The following is a 25,902-nucleotide window of genomic DNA, read 5'->3' on the forward strand; positions in this document are numbered from 1 at the left end:
AAATGTCAGGAACTGTGAAAAACTGAGTTTAAATGTATTTTGCTAAGGTGTATGTAAACTTCTGATTTCAACTGTATATGATATATCCACCAGTGTTTTTCAGTGTGTGTGTGTGTTTTTTTATATTGATGTAATTCTTATATTAGCCTAATGTATCATGTCTCTTGCAGCACTAATGTGGTGATGAACTACTCTGAGATCGAGTCCAAGGTGCGAGAGGCCACCAACGATGACTCCTGGGGTCCTTCTGGACAGCTCATGGGAGAGATCGCCAAGTAAGGGACAACCACTGCACAACACTGTCCTTTCACATTTACAAACACTAGGCTGGTAGTTGTGCCTAGGACTGGGCCATATATGTAGGTTTTAGCGCCATGTTTCAAAGACCTGTATCGCAAGAATCAAGGTTTTTTTTCTTGTTTTTTTCTTATTTTGTCTTTTTCGGTCTCGTATCCTTTGCTCCTTCTGTGCTGTGTGTAACTGTATCTTGCCACTCGCACAGACTCCAAGACCTTCCCCCTGCCACTCACAACAACAAAGACATGAAAGATCACTTCTTCCTCTCTGACAATAAGCAGTTTCAACTCGCTATTTGCGTTTGAGGTTTGGTCAGACATATAATCGGTTATATGGGCACCGAAACACATTGAGATATTATTTTAGTGTAATAGAAGATATCTTAACCTTTTGTAACAGTCCCCTTTTTATGTCTCAACTCCCAACTCTTTTAATAGAGCAGACCCTACCAAGACTGGAGTATCAATGAACACGATTGTGGGAAATTAATCCTCCGTTTCTGTGGCTCGCGGCGTTGCGCTGCCATGTCCACCTATAATCATCAACAGCCACAGACTGTTATGCGCTAGCTGTTTAGTCTGTGTTTTATAAACATGCAATGAACATAAAAATATGCATTTGTTTAAGGAATTTGCAATTCGTTCTCTTTCTGAGAAATAAGCGTCATCTTATCCAGGTAGGCAACATCTAAACAAAGTGAACAGGCTATGTTGTTCAAACAGTTGGAGACAGACAGGAGGGTGTATTCATTACAGTTCAACTGTTCTCCCTTGTTAGCAAGCAAAGAGATCCATGTTGTCTATACTTTAAAAATAAAGATTAGCTGGCTACTCACTAGCTTGTGAGATTGTTTTTTTAGACCTGTGTTCATGTTCAATAATGCCTGCTACCATAACTGAGTCATTATTAGTGGATGTGTATGGTTCTGGTTACTTGTAACATTTATAACAAAAATGTCATTTTCCTAGACTGACTTGAAAGCCAGATCAGTGATTATTTCAAAAAAGCAGGTAAAACTATTTTGATCAAATAATGAAATTATTAGTTGGCCTTATTGTTGAAGGCTTATAGTTAGCCACCGTATAATTTCACAAACTGCAAATTAATTTGTTTATTGCAGACTGTTTTTGAAATGCAGAGTTTTGACTTTTCCATTGTACACCAAAACTTATTCAGAGAGAAGGTTTAAATTTTTATTTTTTTAAATAGTTGTACACCGTGAATCACCCATAAGTTTGAAAAAGAAGGATATATATACATATGAATTTTTGGAGGGCAATATCGCCAAGCCCTAGTTGTGCATTTACCACTAATCTCATCCATATTTCTTGATCTACCTCTCAGATCCACGTTCATGTACGAGCAGTTCCCCGAGGTCATGAACATGCTGTGGACCAGAATGCTGAAAGACAACAAGAAGAACTGGAGGAGAGTTTACAAGGTGTGGAGAGTCTCTCCGTCCCGCTGCTCATGTATCATTCATACGATCATGTTGATTGCGGTGAGGAAGCCGAGTGCCGTGTTGTTTTTAACTGTGTTGCACCTCTCCCCCAGGCCTTACTACTACTTGCATACCTCATCAGGAACGGATCGGAGCGAGTTGTCACCAGTGCGAGGGAACACATCTACGACCTTCGCTCCTTGGAAAACTACCATTTTGTCGGTAAGGAAACATTTGGAGCTGGCGCAGCACAGAACGACGAAGAAAAGTGTGAAGCCTAATCCTAGGTGTTTATTAATTCCATAACCATCCCACACTTCTCTTCTAAACCAATCAGGATGTCCTCAGTGGTGAGACTGTTGGTTCTCAGATGGAAAACCCAGGAGGATTCATTAGTGAGAAGGAAGTCTCCATTGCTGGAGTACTGAAATCAGTTCCATCATGTTCTGGTTTTAAATTGGTATATGCACATATGAAATGTGCACAAATGAACCGTATTTAAATCTTCAAGTTGAGTTTCTCTATGGATACCAACTGTACGCATTTGTGATTTGCTATGACAGAGGTAAAAGCCTTTGATGGGTTCTGTACATGTTTTGTGTGCTAGACCTAGCCTGAATAGCTCGCCTTGTGTTTTCAGTGGCACAACAACGCATGCTTTCGAGGCTAATGTTGTCACGAGAATGTGAGAAACATTCCAAACATGGCTTGCTGTCCCTGTCAAATAGAGACCTTGTAGCTGTCTTAAGGACAGAGATTCAGCAGGAGACATACATACAGTACCAGTCAAGTTCAGACACATTCAGTTTACTCATTCAAGGGTTTTTCTTTATTTTTACTATTTTCTACATTGTAGAATAGTAGTGAAGAAATCACAACTATGAAATAACACATATGGAATCATGTAGTAACCAAAAAAGTAGATTTGAGATTCTTCATAGTAGCCTCCATTTGCCTTGATGACAGTTTTGCACACTCTTGGCATTCTCTCAACCAACTTCATGAGGTAGTCACCTGGAATGCATTTCAATTAACAGGTGTGCCTTGTTAAAAGTTAATTTGTGGAATATCTTTCCTTCTTGGTGCGTTTGAGCCAATTAGTTGTTGTGACAAGGTGGGGGGAGATACAGAAGATATCCCTATTTGATAAAAGACCAAGTCCATATTATGGTAAGAACAGCTCAAATAAGCAAAGAGAAACGACAGTCCATCATTACTTTAAGACGTGAAGATCAGTTAATCTGGAAAATTTCAAGAACTTTGAAAGGTTCTTCAAGTGCAGTCGCAAAAATCAAGCTCTACGATAAAACTGGCTCTCGTGAGGACCGCCACAGGAATGGAAGACCCAGAGTTCCGTCTGCTGCAGAGGATAAGTTCATTAGAGTTACCAGCCTCAGAATTGCAGCCCAAATAAATGCTTCACAGAGTTCAAGTAACAGACACATCTCAACATCAACTGTTCAGAGTACACTGCGTAAATCAGGCCTTTGTGGTCAAATTGCTGCAAAGAAACCACTACTAAAGGACACCAATAAGAAGACACTTGATTGGGCCAAGGAACACAAGCAATGGACATTAGACCGGTGGAAATTTGTCCTTTGGTCTGATGAGTCCACATTTGAGATTTTTGGTTCCAACCGCTGTGTTTTTCTGAGAAGCAGAGTAGGTGAACTTGTGAACTCCGCATGTGTGGTTCCCACCGTGAAGCATGGAGGAGGAGGTGTGATGGTGTGGGGGTGCTTTGCTGGTGACACACTCCGATTTAAAAAATAAATAAATATTCAAGGCACACTTAACCAGCATGACTACCACAGCATTCTGCAGCGATACGCCATCCCATCTGGTTTGGGCTTAGGACTATCATTTGTTTTTCAACAGGACAATGACCCAACACACCTCCAGGCTGTGTAAGGGCTATTTGACCAAGAAGGAGAGTGATAGAGTGCTGCATCAGATGACCTGGCCTCCGAAATCACCAAACCTTAACCCAATTGAGATGGTTTGGAATGAGTTGGACCGCAGAGTGACGGAAAAGCAGCCAACAAGTGCTCAGCATATGTGGGAACTCCTTCAAGACTGTTGGTTGTGATGCCTTCACTATTATTCTACAATGTAGAAAATAGTTTTTAAAAATACAGAAAAATCCTTGAATGAGTGTCAAATTTTGACTGGTACTATACATACATACATGCATACATGCATGTATGCATACATACATGCATGCATGCATACAATTCATACAATCTTCTGACTTTAAATGTTAGCATTCTAAAAGTAAAGCCTCTCATCAGGCAAAATCTGTCTGTACCAATAAAGCACCAGGGTTGTCTACCAGGCTCAGATACAACATGAATGTATTAATACACATTAGTGAAATACCAGACATGACCGGAACCAAACATTCTAGGTTACTTGGTGATCTAAATAAATAAGACTAAATAAATATTTGTGTTATAGCTGGCAATGAATAAAGATTTACAAACTATTGACACTTTCAGTGGCAACAAATTGGCAGGAGTCGTGCGCATCTTCGCCATAATCCCTTTCATTGTTGGTGGTTATGAAAAACTGAGGAATGACATTGCATCAATACGTTTAATAACAAGAAATGTTTTGAAATGTTTTGGACAAGAAATGTTTTGAGGGGACCATTTTGATTCCAGTTGCATTTAGCAGTTAGAAGTGGCTCAGAACATTGTTTCCAGAGCTGAACTACCTACCGCAGTTTGCTTTAAACTTCATTTCAGTCTACACAAATGAACCTAGAGCCAAGCGACTGACTCTCAGAGACCTCTTATGTTCGTAGTTTCAGTGTGTGACTGAATGACTCAATGTACATGTGGTTAGACCAGTTACCCATTAATGCTTATTTAGGACTCAGGGTCTATCTATAGGCTAAACAAGCCTGTCTAGAGATGCACACAGACCTTTGTTCAGATAATGTTTAGGTACGTTGAAGCCTAAATCTCATTACATTCATCAAGGTTACTGTCCCTTAAGGATAGGTAGCCATAAATGTGGGTTCTCTCTCTAGAAGTTCAGTTTATCTTGAGAAATTCACAACTCTGGTTGCCTCTGTATTTTAATCATTGGATATTGTGTTTTTGTGCTTCACATAATCCAATAACAAATGTATTTGGGTGATGGCATCCATTAAATATTTAAATAGGGAGGCCAACATATTTACAGTAGGGCTATTTAAAGTCGCGCTAATCTTTTTTCATGCTTCCCTCTCAAGAATTAGCATTTGGTGCATGGCATTAGTACAGCTAGGTTATGTTACATAAAGTCCTCGCTGAGGCAAATACTGTCCCCAGGACAGGCCTGTTGTGGCAGTGAAACAATGGTGCCTGGGATGTTGGCACGAATGTGTGAAGCCAAAAGTGGAAGAAAAAAATGAACTTTTTAATTTGGTGAATGCTTGTATACTAAGGTTCCTATCCTGTTGTCTTGTGTTCCCCCTTACCGTCGCCAGATGAGAGTGGGAAGGACCAGGGCATCAACGTGCGTCAGAAGGTGAAGGAGATGGTGGAGTTTGTCCAGGATGACGACCGGCTCCGGGAGGAGAGGAAGAAAGCCAAGAAGAATAAGGACAAGTACATCGGCGTGTCCTCAGACAGCACTGGAGGAGGATTCGGCAAGACCAGCCGTAAGTTTCACCACACGGGGGAGAGGGCACGTAATCTGTGATGCTCTGCTAACGGTGTGGAAGAGAATGTGGTATTGTCGTTCAGCTCCGTGCTCTCACTAAATGAGATGGGGGAAATAGACGTTATGCTGTTGCAACGTTGGTTAGGGTACGTTCCCCTCAGTCAGCGGGGGCATTTTCCCTGTAAGCAGACATACAAGGTTCACGTAAAGTAAGTAAACACACTGACTGATTTACCTGGAGACGCTCTCTCTGCAGGCCTCAGTCTGTCAGTCTACAGACTCGGAAGGCTTCCAGAATATCACACCTCATTCCCCTCTATTCCCCACAGACGTCTCACTCCTCCTCCTCCTCCTCCTCACTGATCTTTTGATTAGAGCTGTTTTCACTCCGGGGCCAATCACGTCTTATCTCCTCTCACATCTTCATCTGTGTGATTTCTGATCATGTTTGTATGAGAGAAACCTCACCATTCATGTAACGGAATAGATCTTCCACAAATCCTTTTTTTTTTGATTTGTTGCTTTCTGATCTGCTATTCTGATATCTAATCAAGGGGGCTGGCGGGTCCCTTGCCATTTCATTAGGATTGGTTTGGAGACAACTCACTAGAGTTTGCACTTTATTTCCATGCGCCGTTCATTGATTCCTCCCTTTGATTCCCGATATCTTTGATTTGCTGCTGTGATTTCCCACTTCATTAGTCAAACCATTTGTCAATTAGTGATGTGGTAGGGAAGGGATTTATTTTTGTCACACAGGATCAAAATACCACAGCGATGGGAGACATTCATCTAGGATGTTCATCTAGGATGCTCGCTCTGTTTCAGCAGACATACTGTAGCTGTGCAATGTTTGTGTTAGCAATGGGGCCCATTTTCAGTGTGCGATAAACAGTTGTCTGTTGCCAATCATAATTTGGCATTCCAGATAGATGCAGAGCATTTCCACAATGCCTCTCGTGTTAGTGAAGTGAGGCTCACTCGGCATAGCTACAACACATGTTAATGGTACCAAAACACATTTTTCTGCACGTGTCAACCCGTTTCCCCCCTCTGCCCCTCAGCGGGAGAAATGTTTGACTCGGAGCCCAAAGGGAAGTGGGATGAGGACTGGGACAAGAGCAAAGGAGCCTTCCCCTTCAGCGAGAAGCTGGGAGAGATCAGCGACAAGATCGGCAGCACCATCGACGACACCATTAACAAGTTCCGCAAGAAGGAGAGGGATGACTCGCCTGACAGAATCAGGTACCGCCGAGTGTATTTAAGTACAACGGCCAAAATGCTTATTAAGTTAATACAAATCTGCTTAATGACGGATCATTTCTTCTTGAAAGACACGTACAAGATAATCTTCACTCCTGTTAATGTGTTTGTATTTTGGGGGGGGGCTTTTCTTTCTCCCCCCCAGTGACAACGAGGAGGACAGGGTATCGCGGAACGGCCGGCCGTTGTCGGGGTCTGGGAGTCTGTCGGGGGTGGAGTTCAAAGACGAGGAGGAGACTGTTACCACCAAGAGCATCCAGATCACCCAGGCAACAGAGACCACCACCACCACCACACGCAAACGGGGCGGCGTCCCGTCCAAAACCGTGGACCTGGGGGCTGCCGCACACTACACAGGGGACAGGAGCAGTCTGGATGCAGACGACGCAAAGGTACCACTGCCCTCGTGTACCACTCTGACCACTGACCTATGCCGCTGCTGTACGTCAGCGTAGGCCTAAAGCAGGGATGGACTCCATGCAGCACCTGCTTTTGAAGCCTATAGAGAACACTGTTGAATTGTCTGCGGCATCTATTTTCATCAGTGCGTTTTTATTGAGACTGAAGCACAAGATGGTGATCATTTCCTGTGGGACAGAAGGCAAGCCGTGTTGTGTCTCTTCTGACTGTCTAATGAGATGATAGAAGTGGATGGCAGCAGGAATAGTGAACAGCAGGAGCTCCTGGGCTGCCTATTCCTGACTGTTTCTAGACTAATGCTGCCCTCTTGTGGCAGCTTTGGGAAGGGTAGCCCCCCGTTTTATTCCAACTCCATTTAAAAGTGAACAGCTTGTGTAAGAGCCATTCTATTTCTCTCCTCTTCAGACGTCGGTCAGCCAGACTTCAAGCAGTGGCCTTGCAGACCTTCTGATGGTGGACTCTGGGTCCATTCAGGCGGCACCAGCAGGTAAGACCCATCACTTATCGAATGAGTCAAAGTGGTATAGACAATGAGAAGAGCTTGGTATTTAAAGTGATGGCACTCTAAAGCAAGATGGCGCAAAGCCATCGATGTATAGAATTGCCCTGAACCGCTCCTCCAGAATCGTCTGTGAGTAGTAGAGCAGGGGAGGGCAGGAGGCGGGCAGGCCTAAGAGGCCCAGATGTCAGGCAGCTTAGCTAGAGGAGAGAAGTGTGGTAGCAGAGTATGACCAGCTGTCTGAGGCTGAGCCAGTCTCTGGTGGGAAGGGAGTGCTGCATGCACACACATACACACACACAGATGCTGCTGTCCCTGTTCATCGTGTCCTTGCCGCCTCCAACCAAACAGCTGGGGCCTGTCTCTCACACTCAGTCATACACTCTGGTAGGGACAAAGATGAAGACATCTTCATCACCTCCACTGTCGCACTCTGTTCTCACTCTTTCACTGTGTGTGTGTGTGGGTGTGTGCATGCGCGCGCCATCCAGGTGGAAGTTCAGACCTCATCGGTGGCTTTGCTGACTTCTCCTCCCCAGCTGCCTCAGCCAGTCTCCCTTCATCAGCCGGTATGTCTCACCGCTTTCTCGCTCCATTGTCTGAACAGTATCCTCTTTCTGTATCACAGCTCCAACCATTAATCTTCCCAATGACCTCGTAGTCAGGTTAAGTCCAGCAGAAATGTTTTCATAAACCTAGGAGCAGAAGAGGTTAATACCTTAGTACAGAAGCACCCACGATAGAGATATTAGGAGGATCCAGAGGCCCCCCTCCCGTTCCTGCTGAGGGGTTTGTGGTTGCGTCCCACGTGTTGTTCTGTCCTGTGGAAGTGAAGGTCTTGAAATATTGATGAGTCACTACCTCCTGAGCCTTATGAGGACAGACACCTGTCAGCTCCCATTTGACACAGCTTACCTCCCCCATCCTCCACCCTCTGCTCTGGATGGATGGATGGATGGATAAAAAGAGAGCGGGATACAGGGAAGACGAGAGGGCCCCAGCAGCAAGTCTTTGGCAGTTTATCTGCTATCTAGATTGGATTTACACTGGACAAAACTCTTTCCATGACGTAGATATCGGTGAATCCAGGTGAAAGCTATGATCCCTTATTGATGTGACTTGTTAAATCCACTTCAATCAGTGTAGATGAAGAGGACCTGTTAAAGAAGGATTTTTACGCCTTGAGACATGGATTGTGTATGTGTGCCATTCAGAGGGTTACTGGGAAAGACAGGGGTATGGTAGAAGGTGCCAGGCGCACCGGTTTGAGTGTATCAAGAACTGCAACGCTGCAGGGTTTTTCACACTCAACACTTTCCTGTGTGTATCAAGAATGGTCCACCACCCAAAGGACATCCAGCCAACTTGACAACCTTTAGAGTCCATATCCTGACGAATTGAGGCTGTTCTGAGGGCAGAAGGGGGTGCAACTCAATATTAGGAAGGTGTTCCTAATGTTTTGTACACTCTGTGTATACTAATTAGTCATTGTCAGAGTCCTCCCTGGATTTGTGTGTGTGTGTGTGTGCGCGCGCGTGTGCCTTCTCAAGCAGTACCCTCTGGGCCAGGTGTGTGTGTTGTGTGTTCCCATGCAGTACCCTCTGGCCCTAGTGTTAGCACACACTCTGTCCTGTGTCAGGTCCCATCAGCACTGGGCTGTGTGTGCTGGTACTCCCCTCGGGGCGATATCTGTTACCTTCATTGTTCACCCGCCCTGCCTGACAGGGTGCACATCGCCCTTTCAGAAGAAATGGGACATGTATGCCTTATTCATTTCTCTTCAAGTTGACTTGGAAAAACAAAACTGAACACTGGATAATAAAATCTTTACTTATTTGGAAAAAAGATTTTAAGATAAGCACATCAACTCATTAATTTATTTCAAAGAAAAAACATGTTTTATTTAGAGTTGTTGGTATAAGGCTGGTTCGAGATTCATAGATATGAATCTGGTGAATTCTTTCATTTTCTAAATGATTCTCTATTCTTTCCGTAGGGCCAGGGTCCAATGGGAACGGTGAGTTTGGGGATTGGAATGCATTCTCCAGTCCTCCGGCCACCACCACCACTCCGTCTCAGCCAATCACAGACCTGTTTGGTAGCATCCAGCCTCCCCCAGCCTCGGCCCCCACACCGCCATCAGCTGAGCTCTTTGACCTAATGGGCTCCAATCGCACCTCCCTCAGCGCCTCCCAAAGCATGACCTTCTCCATGTGTGGTAGCCAGAGTGTGGGCGCCGCCAACACCGGCCTGCCCATCTCCAGATCACAGGTACGGGTGGCTCACAGGCCTCCAACTCACTACACCAGTCATTGTTGCAGATGGAGGAGCCTCATTATCACTGACAAAATGTCTACGTTGTGAATACAAAGAATGATGTATGTTGTGTGGTTGTAGGATAGACTAATGTCTTGTCTCTTCTTTGGATCGTTGTAGAACTTTGGGCCAATGCAGGGGGGCTTATTGCCGCAGCACATGGGACTCCAGAAGCCCTCCCTCCCCCCACATGGTCGGACCCCAGTGTCAACATCAGCCTGGACTTCCTGTCTCCTGGTATGCAGTCGGCCAACTGTAAGCCAAGCCTCAATATGCTACAGCAAGGTCTGTTATTAACTCAAGATCTCTACTTTTCTCTTTGTTGGGTGTCAACTCACTTGTAATGTGAATATCTGTGTGTCAGTGCAGGGAGATTGAAATGACAGTAATAGCACCTCATTTTTCATTTCAGATCCCCTGCTTCCAGGAGTCCAGTCACCCATCAACTTGGCTCAGAGTTTTGGAGGCCTGAATATGAACATCCAGCCTACAGCCACACCCATCAGACCTCCGACCAACCCCATGATGCCCGCCAGGGCCATAGGCCTGGGCATGCCTCCCACCATGGCAACGGGTACCATGGGAATGGGAGGAATGCCTGTCAATCAGGGAATCATGGGAATGAACCTGGGCGTGGCCCCCTCAGGCATGGGCCTGCAAGGCACCCTGGGTATGCCAGGAATGGGCATGGGGCAGCCCATGGTCAACACTGCCATGGTGCAACCCAAAAAAGATGCCTTCGCAAACTTCGTCAACTTCGGGAAATGAGAGCGCTGAAGGATTTGTGTTGAAGAGTATGTCAGAATACACCATTTTGAAGGAAAAGCTCATACTTGAAAAATATCTGATGGTGTTGCCCTTCAATCCCTACTTTTGAAATATACAGGTAACTGCCAAAATAATGGAAACACTTATAGTAAATATTGAAAGCAGGTATGGTTCCTGATTTAATTAAGCAATTAACATCCCATCATGCTTCGGGTCATGTATACAAATGCTGAGCAAGCCATTATTTTTGCAACCATGGCTATGCACCCATAGGATGACAATATCCTCATCCACAGGGCATGAGTGGTTTGTTGAGCATAAAAACGATGTGAACTATATGCCATAGCCGAGTCACCAGATCTCGTCACATCCCTCCAATAGTGTTCCAGACACTTGTAGAATCTATGCCAAGGTGCATTGAAGCTGTTCTGGCTCTTAGTGGCCCAAGGCCCTATTAAGACACTTTATTAAGGTGTTTCCTTTATTTTGCCAGTTACCTATGTATACTGAACATAAATATAAATGCAACATGCAAGCATTTAATTGATTTTACTGAGTTATAGTTCATATGAGGAATTTATATAAATTCGTTAGGCCCTGGCTCACACATGACTGGAAATAATATGTTGGTCACAAATACCTCACAATGTGCCTCAGGGTCTTGTCACGGTATTTTCAAATTGTCATCCATAAAATGCAGTTGTGCTTGTTGTCCGTAGTTTATGCCTGCCCGTACCATAACCCCACCGCCACCATGGGGCACTCTGATCACAACGTTGACATCTGCAAACCGCTCGCCCACACAACGCCATACATGTGGTCTGCGGTTGTGAGGCCGGTATGGACATACTACCAAATGATCTAAAACGATGTTGCAGTTCGGCTTATGGTAGCGAAATTAACATTAAATTCTCTGGCAACAGCTCTGGTAGACATTCCTGCAGTCAGCATGCCAATTTGCACTTTCCCTCAAAACTTGAGACATCTGTGGCATTATGTTGTGTGACAAAACTGCACATTATAGAGTGGCCTTTTATTGTCCCCAGCACAAGGTGCGCCTGTGTAATGATCATTCTGTTTAATCAGCTTCTTGATATGCCACACCTGTCAGGTGGATGGATTATCTTGGCAAAGTAGAAATGCTCACTAACAGGGATGTAAACAAATTTGTGCGCACAATTTCAGATAAATACGTTTTTTGTGCGTATCGAACATTTATGGGATCTTTAATTTCAGTTCATGAAACACGGGACCAACACTTTACATGTTGCATTTATATTTTTGTTCAGTGTATGTGCTGTATAAATCAAGAGTTTGAATTTGTTTTAGGGATAGGGAAGGGGGCTGTGGCTTATCTGATGTAAGATTTTGTAAATGGTTGAAGGCATATACAGTATAGTTTCGAAAGAAGGAGAAAGGTGTCTCTCCTACACCAGATAAAAACATGGTAGGCGTGTTACTTTGTCCCTTTTCTACTTTCATGTTGTCATCTCTCTGTTTCCAACCTGTCATCAGAATGTTCAGGAATTACCTCACATTTACCATAATTCATTGACCATATGTAAATATATTTTCGGTGTGCAAAAAAATACATTTTTGCGTTATTGATGACGTCTTGGACCGTATGACGTGGAGAGCAAGCCTAAAGGACAAAGAAGTACCCCAAGTCCTTAAATTCTTATTTTTTTTGTTGTGTTTTGTAGTCCAATTACATTTGAATATCTGAAACCTACAGTCTGTTACAGGTGCATGTTTTAAGCTGAACTTTCAATGCCCACGGTTCTATTGCCTGTTCTACCATCTTAAGAGGTTAACCATCAGCATTAAGCAAAGCTGTTAACCATAAGCACCAGCTTCTGCTGTTGTGTCCCAAATGGCACCCTGTTCCCAACACACTGAATGTACAAGACCCTCCCCCTTTTGCCCACAGAACAGCCTCAATTCATTGGGACATAGACTCTACAATGTGTCAAAAGTGTTCCACGGGGATGCTGGCCCATATTGACTCCAATGCTTTCCACAGTTGTGTCAAGTTGGCTGGATGTCCTTTGGTTGGTGAACCATTCTTGATACACACAGGAAAATGTTGAGCGTGAAAAGCCCAGCAGCTTTGCAGCTCTTGACACTCAAACCAGTGCGCCTGGCACCTACTACCATACCCTGTTCTAATGCACTTGTCTTAAAAGTCCTTCTTTAACCGGTCTGTGCCCCTTCATCTACACTGATTGATTTGACGTGGATTTAACAAGTGTCATCAATAAGGGATCGTAGCTTTCACCTGGTCAGTCTGTCATGGATAGAGCAGGTGTCCTTAATGTTTTGTACACTCCGTGTCTAGTGCACTATAAAGGGATTCGAGTGCCATTTGGGATTCATATGCTTTTCCATCCCAATGTGATCATGTACAGTGGCATTGGTAGTGTTACCCAGACAGAGGCTATATGGTGCCTCACAGTGAAACCCATGCCGTGTCTGTTATGAGTATGGTCACAGAGGCTGACACAAGAATAAATCATTATTTGATTGAGATCCTTGATCGTTCGAGTCCTTTTAAGTATATTCATGGATATTAAGCCCATATATGCCACAGCTTGGTATGAAGTGTGTGTTGTGAGGTCATTGTGGGGAGGTGTATGAATGTGTGGCCATCCGGAGTGGCCTGTCAGGCCTGGTGGTGATGGGGAACAAGGGTTTAATGGGACTGTGGAGAAGGGGGGGTACTATTGACTTTGATGGGTGAAGCTGTCTGCATCCCTGCCTAGCACTCTTAACGGGAGAGTGGGGACAGACCGAGAGAGAGATGAGGCCTGGGCTGAGTCCCTCTGACCTGCCCAGTGGTACCCCTCATCACTCTCCCTTCCACTGAAGGCTGAAAGCAGTGTTTCTTGCATCTCTCTCCCAAATGTGAAGGTTATTTCAAAGGGTGTGTGTGCGTGTGTGTGTGTGTGAGAGATTTCTCCATTTGCTGCTGTGCACACAGACGCAAAAGAACACACCTTTCTGTCATACTCCGAGGCATTGTTTCAAATGACCAAATGTTTATTTTATTACTCAAGATTATTCCATAGTGTTTGTATAATATTACATATTCAAATATGAAACTGACTGTAATATGTTAATTTACATCATGTTGAATGAATGGGAGAGTTACTAAAACCATTTAGTTTATGCAAATATGAAAAATAGAAGGATAAAACGGCTCTTTCATAAGCTAGTTTCTTTACTTTTCAGTGCATATTGTTTTGATTGTACTCAACAATATTGTTATGCATTTCAATAAACTCTTCATTAAATCATGATTAAAATGCCATTTATTTATCACGCAAAGCTTCTATTTTGTTATCTTAATTTGTTGTTGTTGCTTAGTGATACTCCTTGACAAACCAAATGGCAACATCAACGGTCACTTTGCTTGTATAGTATTATTTTCACTACAGTCACTTAGCTAAACCAGAGTGTGAAGGAGGGGATAGCTGAACCAGAGAGTGAAGGAGGGGATAGCTGAACCAGAGAGTGAAGGAGGGGATAGCTGAACCAGAGAGAGGAGGGGATAGCTGAACCAGAGAGTGAAGGAGGGGATAGCTGAACCAGAGAGTGAAGGAGGGGATAGCTGAACCAGAGAGTGAAGGAGGGGATAGCTGAACCAGAGAGTGAAGGAGGGGATAGCTGAACCAGAGAGAGAAGGAGGGGATAGCTGAACCAGAGAGTGAAGGAGGGGATAGCTGAACCAGAGAGTGAAGGAGGGGATAGTGGGACATTAAAGTGATTCATAAGTAACACGATGGGTATAATTAAAGCATGTACAGTGCTTCAGAAAGAGTTCACACCTTACACATTTTGTTGTTACAGCCTGAATTTAAAATTGATTAAATTTAGATTTTGTGACGATCGACTACACAAAATACCCAGTAATGTTAAAGTAGAATTATGTTTTTAGACATTTTTGCCAATTTAAATACAATTTCAAATTTGAAATGTCTTGAGCCAATGCGTGCGTATTCAACACCCTTGTTATGGCAAGCCTAAATAAGTTCAGGAGCAAAACTTTGTTTAGCAAGTCCAGTTTGTATGTGACCAATAAAATTGGATTTGATAGGTTGTATGGACTCAATAATAGTGTTTCACATGATTTGTATCCCACACATACACTTCTTTGTAAGATCCCTCAGTCGCGCAGTGATTTTCAAACACCGATTCAAATAAAATAAAATTTTATTGGTCACATACACTTGGTTAGCAGATGATAATGTGAATGTAGCAAAATGCTTGTGCTTCTAGTTCTGGCAGTGCAGTAACATCTAACAAGTAATCTAACAATTCAACCACAAAGACCAGGATGGTTTTTCTATGCCTCGCAAAGGGCTCCTATTGGTCGATGGGTAAACATTTTAAAACCAGACATTGAATATCCCTTTGAGCATGATGAAGTTATTCATTACACTTTGAATGGTGTATCAATACACCCAGTCACTACAAAGATACAGGCGATCTTCATAACTTGGTTGCTGGAGAGGATGGAAGCCATTCAGGGATTTCTCCATGACACCAATGGTGACTTTAAAACAGTTACTGAGTTTATCCTGTTTGCAATGTATTCTGTTTGCAATAACTCACTAAAGTACAAATGCAAAAGATGTGGAAAGAAATTAACTTTTTGTCCTGAATGCAAGCTTTATGTTTGGGGCTAATCCAACATATCACTGAGTACCACTCTTCATATTTTCAAGCATGGTGGTGGCTGCATCATGTTATGCGTATGCTTATCATCGGCAAGGACAAGGGAGTTTTTTAGCATAAAAAAAAATTAAATAGAGCTAACCACATGCAAAATTCTAGAGGAATACCTGGTTCATTCTGCTTTCCAACAGACACTGGGAGACAAATTCACCTTTCAGCAAGACAATATCCTAAAACACAAGGACAGGTATACAATGGAGTTGCTTACCAAGACGACGTTGAATGTTCCTGATTGGCCTAGTTACAGTTTTGACATAAATCGACTTGAAAATCTGTAGCAAGACTTGAAAATGGCTGTCTAGCAAGGATAAACAACCAACGTGACAGAGCTTGAATAATTATTTTAAGAATAATGTGCTAATATTGTACAATCCAGGTGTGTGCAAAGCTCTAAGATACCTAGAAAGTCTAGCAGCTGTAATCGCTGCCAAAGGTGATTCTAACATATATTGATTGACTCAGGGGTGTGACTACTTATGTAAATGCAACATTTCTGTATTAAATTTTTAATACAGTACAGTCGTGGCCAAAAGTTTTGAGAATAACACAAATATTAATTTTCACAAAGTCTGCTGCCTCAGTTTGTATGATGGCAATTTGCACATACTCCAGAATGTTATGTAGATTGATCAGATGAATTGTAATTAATTGCAAAGTCCCTCTTTGCCATGCAAATGAACTGAATCCCCAAAAACATTTCCACTGCATTTCAGCCCTGCCACAACAGGACCAGCTGACATCATGTCAGTAATTCTCTCATTAACACAGGTGTGAGTATTGACAAGGACAAGGTTGGAGATCACTCTGTCTTGCTGATTGAGTTTGAATAACAGACTGGAAGCTTCAAAAGGAGGATGGTGCTTGAAATCATTGTTCTTCTTCTGTCAATCATGGTTACCTGCAAGGAAACACGTGCCGTCATCATTGCTTTGCGCAAAAAGGGCTTCACAGGTAAGGATATTGCTGCCAGTAAGATTGCACCTCAATCAACCATTTATCGGATCATCAATAACTTCAAGGAGAGCGGTTCAATTGTTGTGAAAGAAGGCTTCAGGGCGCCCAAGAAAGTCCAGCAAGCGCCAGGACCATCTCCTAAAGTTGATTCAGTTGCCGGATCGGGGCATAACCAGTACAGAACTTGCTCAGGAATGGCAGCAGGCAGGTGTGAGTGCATCTGCACACACAGTGAGGCAAAGACTTTTGAGGATGACCTGGTGTCAAGAAGCGCAACAAAGAAGCCACTTCTCTCCAAGAAAAACATCAGGGACAGACTGATATTCTGCAAAAGGGATTGGACTACAGGGATTGGACTGCTGAGGACTGGGGTAAAGTCATTTTCTCTGATGAATCCCCTTTCCGATTGTTTGGGGCATCTGGAAAAAAGCTTGTCCGGAGAAGACAAGGTGAGCGCTACCATCAGTCCTGTGTCATGCCAACAGTAAAGCATCCTGAGATCATTCATGTGTGGGGTTGCTTCTCAGCCAAGGAAGTGGGCTCACTCACAATTTTGCCAAAGAACACAGCCATTAATAAAGAATGGTACCAACACATCCTCCGAGAGCAACTTCTCCCAACCATCCAGGAACAGTTTGGTGATGAACAATGCATTTTCCAGCATGATGGAGCACCTTGCTATAAGGCAAAAGTGATAACTAACTGGTTCAGGGAAAAAACATCAATATTTTGGGTCCATGGCCAGGAAACTCCCCAGACCTTAATCTCATTGAGAACTTGTGGTCAATCTTCAAGAGGCGGGTGGACAAACAAAAATCCACAAATTCTGACAAACTCCAAGCATTGATTATGCAAGAATGGGCTGCCATCAGTCAGGATGTGGCCCAGAAGTTAATTGACAGCATGCCAAGGCGGATTGCAGAGTTCTTGAAAAAGAAGGGTCAACACTGCAAATATTGACTCTTTGCATCAACTTCATGTAATTGTCAATAAACGCCTTTGACACGTATGAAATGCTTGTAATTATACTTCAGTATTCCATAGTAACACCTGACAAAAATATCTAAAGACACTGAGGCAGCAACCTTTGTGAAAATTAATATTTGTGTCATTCTCAAAACTTTTGGCCACAACTGTACATTTGCAACATTTTCTAAAAGCATGTTTTCACTTTGTTATTATCAAATCAAATCAAATTTTATTTGTCACATACACATGGTTAGCAGATGTTAATGCGAGTGTAGCGAAATGCTTGTGCTTCTTGTTCCGACAATGCAGTAATAACCAACCAGTAATCTAACTAACAATTCCAAAACTACTGTCTTATACACAAGTGTAAGGGGATAAAGAACATGTACATAAAGATATATGAATGAGTGATGGTACAGAGTAGCATAGGCAAGATACAGTAGATGGTATCGAGTACAGTATATACATATGAGGTGAGTATGTAAACAAAGTTGCATAGTTAAAGTGGCTAGTGATACATGTTTTACATAAAGATGCAGTGGATGATATAGAGTACAGTATATACGTATACATATTAGATGAATAATGTAGGGTATGTAAACATTATATTAGGTAGCATTGTTTTAAGTGGCTAGTGATGTATTTTACATCATTTCCCATCAATTCCCATTATTAAAGTGGCTGGAGTTGTGTCAGTGTGTTGGCAGCAGCCACTCAATGTTATTGGTTGCTGTTTAACAGTCTGATGGCCTTGAGATAGAAGCTGTTTTTCAGTCTCTCGGTCCCAGCTTTGATGCACCTGTACTGACCGCGCCTTCTGGATGATAGCGGGGTGAACAGGCAGTGGCTCGGGTGGTTGTTGTCCTTGATGATCTTTATGACCTTCCTGTAACATCGGGTGGTGTAGGTGTCCTGGAGGGCAGGTAGTTTGCCCCCGGTGATGCGTTGTGCAGACCTCACTACCCTCTGGAGAGCCTTACGGTTGTGGGCGGAGCAGTTGCCGTACCAGGCGGTGATACAGCCCGCCAGGATGCTCTCGATTGTGCATCTGTAGACGTTTGTGAGTGCTTTTGGTGAGAAGCCGAATTTCTTCAGCCTCCTGAGGTTGAAGAGGCGCTGCTGCGCCTTCTTCACGATGCTGTCTGTGTGGGTGGACCAATTCAGTTTGTCTGTGATGTGTATGCCGAGGAACTTAAAACTTACTACCCTCTCCACTACTGTTCCATCGATGTGGATAGGGGGGTGTTCCCTCTGCTGTTTCCTGAAGTCCACAATCATCTCCTTAGTTTTGTTGACGTTGAGTGTGAGGTTATTTTCCTGACACCACACTCCGAGGGCCCTCACCTCCTCCCTGTAGGCCGTCTCGTCATTGTTGGTAATCAAGCCTACCACTGTTGTGTCGTCCGCAAACTTGACGATTGATTTGGAGGCGTGCACGGCCACGCAGTCGTGGGTGCACAGGGAGTACAGGAGAGGGCTCAGAACGCACCCTTGTGGGGCCCCAGTGTTGAGGATCAGCGGGGTGGAGATGTTGTTGCCTACCCTCACCACCTGGGGGCGGCCCGTCAGGAAGTTCAGTACCCAGTTGCACAGGGCTGGGTCGAGACCCAGGGTCTCGAGCTTGATGATGAGCTTGGAGGGTACTATGGTGTTAAATGCCGAGCTGTAGTCGATGAACAGCATTCTCACATAGGTATTCCTCTTGTCCAGATGGGTTAGGGCAGTGTGCAGTGTGGTTGAGATTGCATCGTCTGTGGACCTATTTGGGTGGTAAGCAAATTGGAGTGGGTCTAGGGTGTCAGGTAGGGTGGAGGTGATATGGTCCTTGACTAGTCTCTCAAAGCACTTCATGATGTCGGAAGTGAGTATTGTATGGGGTATTGTGTGTAGATGGGTGAATTATTAGTTTTAAATCCAGTTTGAATTCAGGTTGTAACACAAAATGTGGAATAAATCAAGGAGTTTCAATACTTCTCAAGGCAGTGTACGTTGGTTTCTCAGTCATTTTGATTGGTTTCTTAGTAATTTCAAAGGTCCTGGCACCTTTGTCTCGAGCGCTGAAAGATGTCAGTGATACCAGTTTACACAACCTGGTCTCAGAGAATTTTGTATTATTCTGTAGTTAATCCGAGACACTTCATTTACTCTGATATGTTACGTTTCGTATGGTATATATTAATTTGTAGATGTCCATCATCCATTTCCTAAGGTATGCTACGAATTACAGTTCGTATGATACAGTATGTTACCAATAGCAATTCATATAATATGTTACGAAATCACAAAACGTACAATATGTTACAAATTTGCAAAACGTAAGATATGTTACAACTTTGTTGTGGCTAACTTGGCTAGGTGGCTAATATTAGCTAGCTGGCTAACGTTAGCTTGGAGAGGGTTAAGGTTATGAGTTAGGCTAACTCTTAGGGGAAGTGTTAGATAACATGCTAAGTAGTTGCAAAGTAGTTAAAAAGTAGTAAGTAGTTGCAAGGCGTTAATTAGCTAAAAAGTTGTCCATGTTGCGATTCAAACACACAACCTGACAGACAGTGGTGGGCCGTCAGGGCCAGCAAGGCCTTCTCTGCTGGCCTAAACATCATCAGAATAAATAAAAAAATTAAATATATTTTCCCACAAATATGTATTAAATTATTCCTCAGAGTAAGAGTTACACTCTTCATTTCATAGCGTTCCTCTTGGTTGCACTGCTTCCAGCCCCAGGTTGAGATTTGGAGGGCTGGTCTTTATGTTAGATATTTTATCCAATCATATTCAGCCATCATGTGTTGCCAGGGGTCTAAAATCTGCCCTCAGTCCTTCAGAATCAACAGTGCGGGCGCTTGTAGTTTAAAGTGAATGGAAATAAACATTTAGTGTCAACCAATCAGCTTTAGGGTTGGCTATTGTACGCCTGCTGGCTGGCTCCAGTGTTACACAGGAGCCAGCTAGCAGGCGTAGTGCGTGCACGTCTTTTGATTGGATTACCAATATTGAGAGGCAGGTCCTATATGGGCAGGTCTCAGAACTAGGAAACTGAAATTGATCAACGAATTCGTTTGCGTACTACTAAGCTGTTTTTTCAACCCACAATGGTGGAAGGAGAAGATATCGATTTGGTCGAGGATATAATTATAACGCCATTCTCAAGACAAACTTTTCAAGAAAAGTTAGACATTGTCAGGAGAGGTAGACGCCGACGCTACAAAGCCTGTCACAGGCGGGAAAGGGGTTAGTTCGCCACTTTCAATTATGGGCGCTATCAATGACTCACAGGCTCCGAGAAGCACTGCAAACTGTACTGCTGGGAATGCCTATTATTTGCAAGTGATCGATTTGGTGTTTGGAGCCACACTGGCTTTGCAAACCTGAGTTGTCTAACCAAGGCAGCAACGAGACACCAAAGTACGGCTGGGCACTTACAAGCAATGGTGCTTTTGAAAACTTTTGGGGACACTCTAGTGGATCTACAGCTCAACGAAAAAGCGTGCAGGGCAACGAAGCTGCACAATGAAAAGGTATTGTACTCTTCCCCTGCAATTCTCTGAATAAAAATGTCAATTTCAAGGTGACGCAACGCCTGGTTATACTGCGTTTCTGTCTAAATGTATAGTGTCTTGAGCCATGGCATCATAATGATGGTAATAAGAGGTGGATTAATTCAGGTGGGACTGTGTAGGACTTCACTGAAGGCCCAGGCCCCAGAACCACGGCACACTACTGCTGACAGATGTATAAAATCGAGCACACCGCCATGCAATCTCTATAGACAAACATTAGCAGTAGAATGGCCTTACTGACGAGCTCAGTGACTTTCAACGTGGCACCGTCATAGGATGCCACCTTTCCAACAAATCAGTTCATCACATTTCAGCCCTGCTAGAGCTGCCCAGGTCAACTGTAAGTGCTGTTATTGTGAAGTGGAAAGGTCTAGGAGCAAAAATGGCTCAGCCGGGAAGTGGTAGGCCACACAAGCTCACAGAACGGGACTGCAAAGTGCTGAAGCACATAACGTGTAAAAATGGTCTGTCCTCGGTTACAACACTCACTACCGATTTACAAACTACCTCTTGAAGCAACGTTAGTTAGCACAAGAACTGTTCATTGGGAGCTTCATGAAATGGGTTTCCATGGTAGAGCAACCACACACAGGCCTAAGATCACCATGCAGCAGTGAAAACGCGTTCTTTGGAGTGATGAATCACTCTTCACCATCTGGCAGTCTGACGGACAAGTCTGGGTTTGGCAGATGCCAGGAGAACACAAGCTGCCCCAATGCATAGTGCCAACCGTGAAGTTTGGTGGAGGAGGAATAATGGTCTGGTGCTGTTTTTCATAGTTTGGGCTAGGCCCTTTAGTTACAGTGAAGGGAAATCAAAAACGCTACTGCATACAATGACATTCTAGGTGATTCTGTGCTTCCAACTCTCAAACCAAATAAAATGTATTTATAAAGCCCTTCTTACATCAGCTGATATCTCAAAGTGCTGTACAGAAACCCAGCCTGAAACCCCAAACAGCAAGCAATGCAGGTGTAGAAGCATGGTGGCTAGGACAAACTCCGAACCTAGGAAGAAACCTAGAGAGGAACCAGGCTATGAGGGGTGGAGATTATAACAGAACATGGCCAAGATGTTCAAATGTTCATAGATGACCAGCAGGGTCAATGAATAATAATCACAGTGGTTGTCGAGGGTGCAACAGGTCAGCGCCTCAGTCGTAAATGTCAGTTGGCTTTTCATAGCCGATCGTTTAGAGTATCTCTACCGCTCCTGCTGTCTCTAGAGAGTTGAAAACAGCAGGTCTGGGACAGGTAGCACGTCCAGTGAACAGGTCAGGGTTCCATAGCCGCAGGCAGAACAGTTGAAACTGGAGCAGCAACATGGCCAAGTGGACTGACTGGGGACAGCAAGGAGTCATCAGGCCAGGTAGTCCTGAGGCATGGTCCTAAGGCTCAGGTCCTCCGAGAGAGAGAAAGAAAATAAGAAAGAGAGAAAGAAAGAGATAATTAGAGAGAGCATACTTAAATTCACACAGGACACAGCTTTGTGGCAACAGTTTGGGGAAGGCTATTTCCAGTTTCAGCATGACAATGCCCCTGTGCACAAAGCGAGGTACATACAGAAATGGTTTGTAGAGATCGGTGTGGAACAACTTGAATGGCCCGCACAGAGCCCTGACCTCAATCACATCGAACACCTTTGGAATGAATTGGAACACCGACTGCGAGCCAGGCCTAATCACCCAACATCAGTGTCAGACTTCACTAATGCTTTTGTGGCTGAGTGGAAGCAATTCCACGCAGCAATGTTCCAACATCTAGTGGAAAGCCTTTTCAGAAGAGTGGAGGCTGTTATAGCAGCAAAGAGGGGACCAACTCCATATTAATGCCCATGATTTTGGAATGAGATGTTCGACAAGCAGGTGTCCAAATACCTTTGGTCATGTAGTGTACAGTACAGTATCATACTAATTTCAGTGACCCTGATTTACTTTTACTATGTTATGTTTAGTCTATGAGACCAGGTAGGTTTACAGGATATCCAATGTACCTTGACTGGGTGGGCAATAATGGCATCTGTTTAATGAGAGAGGAGATTAGGAGGGGGTTGTAATAGTGGAAGATGGCTGTAGTAGATGGCATGGCTAGGAAACTGCTTTTTGACTTTACATGAAACTAAACTAGAGTTTTTAATTCCTGAAGTACTATTTTAATAATAATGGCTGAAGTAGCATTTTATGTGTTTCTGCTGTTCCCCAAATTGTTTTTAAAAGTTTTTTAATTGTGTAGAAATGCAGTAAATGAGCTTTAATTTTGTTAAAGTAAAAAATATTAATTTACATTAAGGCTAAATACATTTTAATGAAAAATATGTATTTATTGGTGTGCCAGTTAAAGGGTTAAACAAGGTCACTGAAGTATAATTGCCACCTAATTTGGACAGATCTTATTAGTTTTCATTATCGTACTACTTGAAATAACATATCTTATCTCTCAAACAACAAAGTAGAAAAGAGTGACTTTGCTGTGGGCACTGGGAAGAGGAGGCTGGGGCCTTACCTGAACATGAGAGTGCCCATAGAAGTTGTTAGAAGAGAGGCTTTCACAAGAGGAAGGGGGACTTTGCACAGTTGGAGCACCTTTGCAGATGTTTGTCTTGAAAATAAATCTCCAAGCGTGTTGTGTGTTTAAGGACATGACCGTATTCCAATGAGCCCTGCTCTGCTCTGTGGAGCTCTTGAAGTGTGTCAGTGAAGCTGGGGAACAGATGTCCCCTGGGACTCATCTACAGCCTCCCCCCTGAGCCGCCAGCAACACAAGGAAGGGGCTCCACTTTCTTCTCCATGGTGAGCAATTCTATTGTATACAGCCATCAAATATTATTGCACATGTGCATCCTTTCACCTTTTTGAATTGCAGACAGTATTTTGCATAATTACAGACAGATAAGGCCTGATCTTGCAAGGTTGCCATCGAAACACAACTCATTGTCAGATTTGAAACCATGCAGCCCAGTTTGATACCGGGGTCGTTCCACAAAATGAGTGCCTTTTGTGTCCCTTTGATATTTTAAGTAGAACTTGTGCACTAATATTGCATTTTAAAAGCATGTTACATTCAATTAAGTGCCCTTTAATACAAACCACAGGGAGAATTCAATAAATCAGATTTCTTATATGAATAAAGACTTGCTAATGTGCCAAAACTCAGCATTTTGACAAGTCCCTCCTTGCGCCCTCTGTGACTTAAATGTAAAATGTAACCAAGTTCTCACCATAAATGTAAAGCCCTATTTATGTTGTTGCTTCGACAAAGTCATTTCTGAAACGTATTCTTTATTTCATGTGATTAGTGATTCATTTACGTCTGTCCCTCATTTTAAGGTCAACCCTGTTATGTGAACTGAACTCTCATTTTAGTATGGTGAAAACGTTCCTTTTGAAATATTTTTTTCTAAAGAAATATTGAACATCTAATAGTGAAATTATATTGTTAAAAGGTGAGCTGGTTTGACCTTTTTTGGCAATTTTCTGGTGTTTTTTGGTGGAAAACTGAACAGGTCAACTCTGTTACCCATAGATAGGCATGGTACAATGTTTTAACAAAAAACAACACGAGCACTTCCATTTCCTGCGTAAAGCTGAAGTTGTAACGAGTCTGCAACAATTTTAATGGTGTCTGCATCGCTCAGAGGAGGTTTGGCAGAAAATGCTCTGTCGTCATTTATATGAAAGGGAGACAAATATGTACAATCACTAAATATGATCATATTGATTTTACAGTTATAAGAAAGGTGAAATCTTATGGTAAGATGTTTCCAATTTGATTGTTGCTATATTTAGAAAGCATTTCAATCATTTCAAGCCCTATTCTCCCAATTTTGTTGAATAGGAGAAAAAATATCAATTACTTTTTATACTTTCATATTTTCATAATATTTGTACTGTACTTGAGCTTGAGTCCTCACAAGTGAGTACACCTCAGCAATGTATAACTGTTGTTTTGTTTTTTGTTTTTTTACCAGAAAGGTGAGTTCCAGATCTTTCTCGAACTATGCAGCAGTTCTAGTTATTTTTTATGGGCATCTCTTGAAAAATATTTACTTTTTGGTATGTCTATTTAGGCAGAAATCTACATTTTGCATTATCATTCAATAAGTTTTAATAGACACTTTTTTTACCTTTTGAGATGGGAAAACATGTTTTTTTGTCATTTTGTACATGTGCTCTTTATGACAGAATGTTAAAATTAGGTGATATCAAACTAAGTTACACATCTCAAAAGGCAGCGAATTGGTGGAATGACCCACCGATGTTCACCTCAGCCAATTTGTCTTTTCACTATTCCAACATAATGAAGGTTTAAGTGCCTATACCCTATGAATTGAGAATGCTATTGAGTGCATAAGGGTGTTTGTTGTCTGTCCTATCAATTAAGGTACGTTTAAGGGAGGGTGTAGTCTTTTGAATTCTGTGACATAGAGTTATGTAGCTCGTGTGTTTAGGGATAATGTGCACATTAAAATGTAATCACAATCAGAAATGTCAAAAGAAATGGCACCCGGACGCTATTTACAGTTCAGGAGCTTGATAATTCATGTTGACCGCATGAAATGTATTTGACAAGCAGATTAAAGCGATAAAAGATGGCATGTTCACTTCCATCTCGATAAATGTATTATTAGTATAATGTCGCCATCTAGTGGTTAATTTGAGTACAGTGGCTGGTAGGCCTAACTGATATTTATGACTGGATTCATGAAAATGCTTGTGATAATGGGAAACTACACTTGTTTTGCTTGCATTGTTGACACGTTGTCCATTGTCCTTTGAGGGTGTATCGTTGTGACAAGTTACATAGTGGCGTTCCTTTCCTTGCCATACGAACTTCAATTACGACAGGTCCCACGTGATGATTGTGGTTCGCAACAAAGCTGCTCGCGCAACAATTTAAATCGTTCTCAAACATTCCATGACCGTTTCTTTCTCGTAACAACGGACAAGACTCTGGGGTGTTTCGTTGGTTGTGGTCGGGCAAGATAAGTGTTTCTCTTAAGTTTAGCCTGCTAACGTGCTAATGTTTGCCACA

At 42.9% G+C, this 25,902-nt stretch overlaps 1 protein-coding gene across 1 annotated transcript in view; it reads left to right on the plus strand.

The window, feature by feature from the left end:
- LOC135548786 (clathrin interactor 1-like) overlaps window positions 1-13,184 on the plus strand; it is a 36,372-nt gene extending 23,188 nt beyond the window's left edge. The window contains 12 exon segments of the mRNA XM_064978700.1: window positions 171-275; window positions 1,642-1,738; window positions 1,852-1,960; window positions 5,214-5,387; window positions 6,454-6,634; window positions 6,798-7,044; window positions 7,478-7,559; window positions 8,063-8,140; window positions 9,568-9,842; window positions 10,008-10,065; window positions 10,068-10,172; window positions 10,300-13,184. Coding sequence (XP_064834772.1) covers window positions 171-275; window positions 1,642-1,738; window positions 1,852-1,960; window positions 5,214-5,387; window positions 6,454-6,634; window positions 6,798-7,044; window positions 7,478-7,559; window positions 8,063-8,140; window positions 9,568-9,842; window positions 10,008-10,065; window positions 10,068-10,172; window positions 10,300-10,655 — 1,867 coding nt within the window. The 3' untranslated portion in view covers window positions 10,656-13,184.
- The last annotated feature ends 12,718 nt before the right edge of the window (window positions 13,185-25,902 follow it).

This window comes from Oncorhynchus masou, chromosome 11 (genome assembly GCF_036934945.1).
Source record: "Oncorhynchus masou masou isolate Uvic2021 chromosome 11, UVic_Omas_1.1, whole genome shotgun sequence".
Classification (NCBI taxonomy): Eukaryota; Metazoa; Chordata; class Actinopteri; order Salmoniformes; family Salmonidae; genus Oncorhynchus; species Oncorhynchus masou.